Source organism: Pinus tabuliformis, chromosome 1_1, assembly GCF_031772625.1.
Source record: "Pinus tabuliformis cultivar Carrire ecotype Pingquan chromosome 1_1, CPIR1, whole genome shotgun sequence".
Lineage (NCBI taxonomy): Eukaryota > Viridiplantae > Streptophyta > Pinopsida > Pinales > Pinaceae > Pinus > Pinus tabuliformis.
The window spans coordinates 352,871,943-352,879,303 of NC_142297.1; the positions used below are offsets into that span (position 1 = coordinate 352,871,943).

General features: G+C 36.0%; 1 protein-coding gene across 1 annotated transcript; it reads left to right on the top strand.

Annotated features, from left to right (window-relative positions):
• The first annotated feature begins 1,843 nt into the window (after positions 1-1,843).
• On the top strand, positions 1,844-6,815 carry LOC149213042 (uncharacterized). Its single transcript, XM_089391944.1, has 5 exons — positions 1,844-1,967; positions 4,893-4,929; positions 5,181-5,282; positions 5,472-5,929; positions 6,047-6,815. Exons 3-5 carry the CDS (start codon positions 5,207-5,209, stop codon positions 6,572-6,574), a joined length of 1,062 nt encoding a protein of 353 aa, XP_089248070.1. The 5' UTR covers positions 1,844-1,967; positions 4,893-4,929; positions 5,181-5,206; the 3' UTR covers positions 6,575-6,815.
• Positions 6,816-7,361: the final 546 nt, after the last annotated feature.

A 7,361-nucleotide genomic window follows, 5' to 3' on the forward strand; every position in this document is an offset into this window, starting at 1 on the left:
GGGTTGGTGCCTTAGAATTAGAAGGATTGGTGTCCTTGGACTTGGTGCTCCTAAACACAAGGTTGGTGCCTTGAGAAGATAGGGTTGGTGCCCTAGAGGTTGGAGCCTCACAAAAGACCAAGTTGGTGCTTGGCAACAGGTTGGACCCTTATATATATTGTACCTAATTTATTGTAAAGATTATATTAATAAAAACATTTATTCCTATTGTTCATTTTGTGTTCTAAATATAAATGATTTAATTGGTAAAAATAAAAATTGAAAATGAATACTGATTCACCCCCCCTCTCAATATTTCCAACATATCTGATTCTTCATCTTATCTTGACGATGAACCACACTGGTTGGTTCGAGACGCGTCGACAAATATTTTTTGATGTGATTATTGCTTAATTTTTTTCTTAGAAATCTAAGAGTTTATGAATTGACTCTTTTTTTTACTACTTAAAATAATGAATATGAAAAGAGTTTATTCTAAATTCTTTTATAATTAAAAACAATGAGGGGTTTTATGAATAGGCTTTTTTTTTAACTATTAGAAAAAAAACATTTTATGAATTAGCTATTTTATAATTACTTAGAATTTAATAGACATTTTTTATTTAATATTTAATAAGAAATATTCGTTTTCAATTAATATTTAATAAGAAATATTATTTTCAGTTGATAAAATTGTGAATATTAATTATTATTATATAATCTAATTATATAAAAAAAATTAAATGATATTAAATTTAGTTATACATATGTTTTTAAGTTGTTGCAAATATTTTTCTATTAATCAAAGAAAAGATATATCATGGACACATATGAAATCATTGGTCTCTGTCAAAACATTAACCAACATAAAACAATATCACAACTTTGACCAAGGCAAACAACAAAATCAACCAAAGTAACCATACCATTATCCTTGACAATTAGAAAGCTATGCCTATACTAGTACAACAACAACAAGTAATTGCTCAAAATGCATACAGGCAAAGCCACAAAAACATATTTCGTCGTTGCAATACAAGCCATGGCAACATTTGTGTCCTAAATCGACCACCCATCCTCCAAGAAACAACTAACCACACCCTCTTAACAAACATCATCTCCATTCGGCGAACAAGAAATGTAGATACCAAAATCTAGGTTGTGATCAACCAAACAAACGAGAACCCTTTCCCAGAGGTAGTACATGCAAAAAAACTCTAGAAAAGAACTAAAGTGTACCAACACATTTGCGCTATAACATTCAAATAAAGGAGTCCACTTGACAAGAAGCAACAACTAACACATCTGATTTGCATAATAAAAACATTCGTCTCTATGGCGAACAAAAAAACCCACTATAAACCATAAAAACCAAAACAAGATCCAAAAAGACTCATCGATAACATAGTAAAGGGGTAGCAAAAGAGAAAAAAAAACATTTGAAAAATTAATCTTAATCGGATGAAAATTCATTTATACAATAATACTAATAATTTTATTTTTTTAAATTCACAATTTTCAATAATAATAATACTAATAATTAAAACTTCGTCAAACTTAAGCACACTTTAGAATAATTTTTAACCTTTTAAAATAATTTTTAATTTCCTAAAAGTAACTTAAAAACCCTTCAATTCACATTTTAGTACTCTGAAAAATAAACTAACCCACCCATCCACATTTGACCAAATAAAAATCTGTCATGTGCTTCTACATTAAGGAAGACAACGGCTAAGAGAGCCTCCTTGGCACAGGCTTTTAGAAAGTCGTTATTAATTTCTATTTTATTTTAATATTTCGAAAGCAAAATTTCAACGGTCACTTGGAGATTTGAATTTGAATATAAACTGATGAAAGAGCGGCTTTGATGTCAAGCCTCTTCAAAACTCTCCTAGCTTTCTTGGCATTAATCAGTTTGTTCTCTACTTCTTCGGGTTATCTCCAGAGCTGATACTCTTCTTCGGCATAGCTTTCAGCGATTTTCTAAGGTCAGGCTCTCGCAGTTTTTACTCTAGCTTGCAGTTTAATGTTAACTTTATTTAAACTTATGTGTGGATCGAGGTTTTTGATCTGTCCTGTTGATCTGGTTGGCCATTTCAGGATTTTATTTTAAGACTACAACCTTTTATTTTGGGTGCTTTCGTATGTTAGTTTTAGGTATTTTGTTTTGCAATTTTTATCAAAGGCTTTGATCAATGCTGTTGATTTGATTGGCCAATCTCTAGGGTTCGATTTTAAGACTTTACTGCTGTGTTTGTCGCTGTATGTCTATAGATTTGGCTATTCTGTTTTGCGATTTCTTAGCAAGGATTTCTAGAGTTTTTAAGCATCTCTAGGGTTTTCGATTTTGTGCATGATCTGCTAGGATTTTTAAAGAACTTATACCGTTAAATTTGAAGGGAAGGTTTATGAAAACTTGTGGCGTTGTGGTTTGTGTGGGAAGGTTTATGAAACGGATTGTGTGGGATTTTCTCAGTTTAAGTAGCGTTAGGGTTTAAAACTTTTGCAGGGCATGTGAAGAGATTTTAAGAATTTAATGAACTAGGATTGGAAAGTTTTCGGACGATCGTTTATGGCTTTAAAGAACTTTTACTGTTAAGTTGTGTTAGCTATTTTCGCAGGATTTACTGAGACATTAGGTTCTAGGATCTCCTTTTAGGTTTTTCTGGTTTTCTAGTGAAAGCCCTTAGTTTGGATGGAGAGACAACGAAACTTCGTTTTGTGTACAATGGGAAGATCCAGATGCGTTGATGTAATGCGTCCTCTGATTTGACGCAGCTCGTAAGTGCTTTAACTTAATCCTTTAGAGGGCATGGGCACCCCTGTTGTGATTTGAACTTCGGCTTTTGTGGTTATAAAACCAGAGTATTAGTCATTTTAATACTTTTAAGTGAGCATCTCCACCAATTTCTGCGACATGTTAATTCAATCAAACTTGCGTTAATGATCGTTGTCTGGGTTGATCCATGCCCATGTTTTTGTGTGGGTATGTTTGTTAGCCAAACTGGATATACATTTCATGGTCTTTTTTGATTTGGGGTTTAGATCTCCTCCCGAGTGAGCGGTTCAAGAGTCTCAATTCATAACCTGTTTTGGTATTCAGAGCCTCCCAGCAGAGCACAATCTCAGAGAAGGTTTTAGAAATACGAAGGAGAATCTGTTGGCATTGAATTTCTGAAGTTTCTCTTTGTATTTAGGTCTTCGAATTTTCATCCAGAAAGCAGTCAACTTGTCATCTTTGTATAGCAGGATATATGCTCGTGTATTTGTGGGAGCCATGTAAGTTAGCGAAATTGGATATATTTCATGGTCTTTTTTTTTTTTATATAGGAAGCCATCTAATTAAGCCAAACTCGCTATATTTCATGGTCTTTTTTGATTTTGGGAGTCGTGTAAGATAGTGCAATTGCAGAGTAGGTTTTCCAAATATGGTTTGAGAACTTGGGAAGGAGAATTTGTTAGCATTGACTTCTTGAAGTTTGTCATTGTATTTAGGTCTTAGATTTTTCGTCCAGAAAGCAGTCGACTTGTCATCTTTGTATAGCAGGATCTATGCCCGTGTATTTGTGGGAGCCATGTAAGTTAGCGAAATTGGATATATTTCATGGTCTTTTTTCTTTTCTTTTTTTCCTTTTTCGTTTTCTTTTTATCTAGGAAGCCATCTGATTAAGCCAAACTCGCTATATTTCATGTTCTTTTTTGATTTTGGGAGCCGTGTAAGATAGCGCAATTGAAGAGAAGGTTTCAACTCGCTATATTTCATGGTCTTTTTTGATTTTGGGAGCCGTGTAACATAGCGCAATTGCAGAGAAGGTTTTCGAAATATGGTTTGAGAACTTGGGAAGGAGAATTTTTTAGCATTGACTCTTTGAAGTTTGTCATTGTATTTAGGACTTCATTTTTTCATCGGGAACACAGCCAGCTTGTGATCTCTGTATGGTAGGCATCTCTTTGGATTATTAATTGGGGCTTAACTTGCCTTAATGATCTTTGTCCTAGCTGATCTATGCCCATATTTTTGCGGGAACCATGTGAGGTTGCCAAACCTATGATCTTATATTGATTTGGGGTTTAGATCTCCTCTGTAGAGAGAGGTTTGCTGAAATGCACTTTACTGCCAGTAGCCCTTTGTATTTTGTCTTTTGAAGAGTCTTCAAATATCTTGCCATTGGAAAATTAATTCATAACTTGTTTTGGTATTCAGAGTCTCCCACCAAAACGCAGTCCCTGATGAGGTTTTTAAAAATGTGGTTTGGGAAATTTGGAAGGAGAAAATCTGTTAACATTGAATTTCTGAAGTTTCTCATTGTATCTAGGAATTTGATTTTCCATCCAGAAAGTAGCCAGCTTATCATAGGATTCTGAGCCTTATGGTGGATGACTTTACTGAGTAGGTTTACTGCATTGCTTTTACTGATTTGGGTATTCAGTGTCTCCCACCAAAACGCACTCGCTGATGAGGTTTCTAAAGATGTGGTATGGGAAATTTGGAAGCAGAATCTGTTACCATTGACTTTCTGAAGTTTCTCATTGTATCTAGTAATTTGATTTACCATCCAGAAGGTAGCCAGCTTATCATAGGATTCTGAGCCTTTATGGTGGATGACTTTACTGAGTGTCTGGTTTACTGCATTGCTTTTACTGATTTGGGTATTCAGTGTCTCCCACCAAAACGCACTCCCTGATGAGGTTTCTAAAGATGTGGTATGGGAAATTTGGAAGCAGAATCTGTTACCATTGACTTTCTGAAGTTTCTCATTGTATCTAGTAATTTGATTTACCATCCAGAAGGTAGCCAGCTTATCATAGGATTCTGAGCCTTTATGGTGGATGACTTTACTGAGTGTCTGGTTTACTGCATTGCTTTTACTCTATCATGTATGATTATTCTTCATGGGTTGGTAAAACTGCAGGGTTGGTTGCTGATTTCTTGGTTTTGCTGATTTCAAGGTAAACATCTCTTTCTTTGAGAAAGGTTCTAATTGTGAAGTTTCTCTGAATCATACTGGATTGTTTTGTGAATCACCTATCTAGAACAAGTTTTGTCGTTGGAAGATCTTCTGATTGAAGTTACTGTGTTGGATTTTGCCTTTTATCATCTGGGTTTTTTGTTCATATTTTTGCATCATGGTAGCTTCACTCCAAAGGCAGTGGAAATTGAAGGGTGTACATGAAAATTTATGGATCTTTTTGGTATGCAGCTTTTCTTGTCCAAGAAATCCAAGCAATGGAGACCCCTTCTTCTGAAAGACAGCTGTCAAGAGCTTCAGCATTTGGTTCTGTTAACAGTGCCATAAAGCCAGGTAATTTGTCACAAGTCTGCACAGTAATTAGCATCAAAGAATTCAGTGTAGGGTTTAGGCTTTCCTCTCCAAAATTATATCATGCAGGTTCTTTGGGAAATGTCCTCAGATTTGATTGTTGACTTTGGTTGAAGGTTTTTTTTGAGTGCTTCAATATTTCTCAACAAGTATTTTTTCTTGTTGGTTCAGGAAAAGGAAGTGCCACGAGGATAAGTGGCAGCAGACGTCGACCCCTTCTGGACCTCACAAATGATTCCCCTATTTCTGGCCTTGCTCTTGATAGGGATGATGAGCCAGAAACTCCTACACCTAATACTACACGTCGCTACCTTCCTGATTGTGTGAAGACACCCGGGACAGGTGAGTCATTGCTCCGCCACCAAGTGAGGTCCCTTTTGCAAAGGGTTGAAGCAGATACCCGTAAACCTGTTTCAAACCTTCAAAGCCTATGCCATCTGAATGGTTATACACCCTCTCCAAGCAGACTTCTGGCCCCCACACCTGTAAATACACCTGACTCTGCCGTTTTACCTAATCCTTTTGCAACTGGCAATAACGGTTTGCTCTCAAATGAATCTGATCAAACCATTGAGTCCATAAAGGAATCCTCAGTTAACTCTTCCAAGGAAATAACTCCTCGCCCAGAGGTAAGTATAATTTTTAATGTTGGGGACATCTGTGATTTTCTATGAAGTTTGATCTGTTACCATATCTTGGAAACTAGTAGTTGCATCTGTTACCATATCTGTGTGGTGTCTTTGCAGGTAATTGATGCAGTGGAGTTGAATGCTACATCGCCTGAAAAACCCCTTCCTCGTACATTAATGTTTGATTCCATGGAGGAGACTGATGTTGAAGCATCAATTGCATCACCAAGCTCAGTTATCTCATCTGAAGATGGCCAGAAATTGAGAAATTTGGAAGATGATGATGTTTCAGAGTGGTCCATGCAGGTGAATATAAGCTCACCTTGTCCAGAGCAAGCTGATGACTATGCTCCAGGAGAGAATGATGGGGATGTCCAAGCTGATGAATTTTCTGAAAATGAGGTTAATGAAGATGATGAAGAAAACGAGCTTAGTGAAAATCAAGAATGTTTAGAGCTTTGTGAAGAATTAAGAAGGGTTTCAGTGCACGATGATGGTGTTCACTTGGAAAAAATTCCTCCATTTGCTGGGAGACACACTCGCTTTGTCTACAACAGTGATGATGACTTGGAAGGAGTAGAAGTAGTATCTGAGCCCCTTCCGGCTGAAGGGAATGTCCAGTCCAAAGAGGAAACGTCTCCATGATTGATCTGAAACGGAATTGATTATTTTTTTGACTTGCGGTCTGTTGTCTGATTAATATCTATTATGGCCATAAACTTTAGTTGCTCATGGAACTTGGGCTCATCGATATGTTTTTGGTGTCTTCTTGGCAACAAGATATTATCTGAATTCTTTTTAAGTTGCTCATCACATATTTTTTATTTATAAGATGTGATACTTGTCAATTGTGGTTAGCAAAAATAAAATATGTTTTAGAACGCTCATTATGTAATGGTTGCAAATTGAAAATAAAAGATGTTTTGCAATGTTGCATTTGCTATGGTCTACTTTACAGTCTTTGTATGTTTTGGATTGTAACTTGAGAAGGATATTGTTCATTTCATCTGAATTATTGGTGAGAAAATACAGCTGTGGACACTCTTATTATGGAAATTCTTATGGATACTCTTAGACGTGAATATTCTTATTATGGAAATTCTTAGATACATTAGGAAAACCTTGTGGGAAACCCAACTGATGCTTCCTCACATTTGTGGATGGCATCTCTAGTAAGCCACTCTATGTCAGAGAGTAGTGCCATTCACCCACTAGTGCACATCACTTTGGAGGATTCAAACTGGCAACAACTGTTTGAGCTAACCCCTTGGGGTTCAACTTCATATTTTTATGTTTCTATATGTAATGGAGCTCAATACTTGTTACTGTTTTCTTATGGAAAAAAACACGAATAAATTGTTCATATTACAATTTAGTACCCTAGTGGATATCTGGTTGACTAAGCACTGTATTTGTTTATGGTTTCTGTTTT

What these genes read in the sequence shown, in the direction of transcription:
- LOC149213042 (XM_089391944.1), top strand. Translation starts at nt 5,207, where the DNA reads ATGGAGACCCCTTCTTCTGAAAGACAGCTGTCAAGAGCTTCAGCATTT. An exon ending in TAACAGTGCCATAAAGCCAG is followed by an intron (nt 5,283 to 5,471) that starts GTAATTTGTCAC and finishes TTGTTGGTTCAG; the next exon opens with GAAAAGGAAGTGCCACGAGG. An exon ending in AAATAACTCCTCGCCCAGAG is followed by an intron (nt 5,930 to 6,046) that starts GTAAGTATAATT and finishes GTGTCTTTGCAG; the next exon opens with GTAATTGATGCAGTGGAGTT.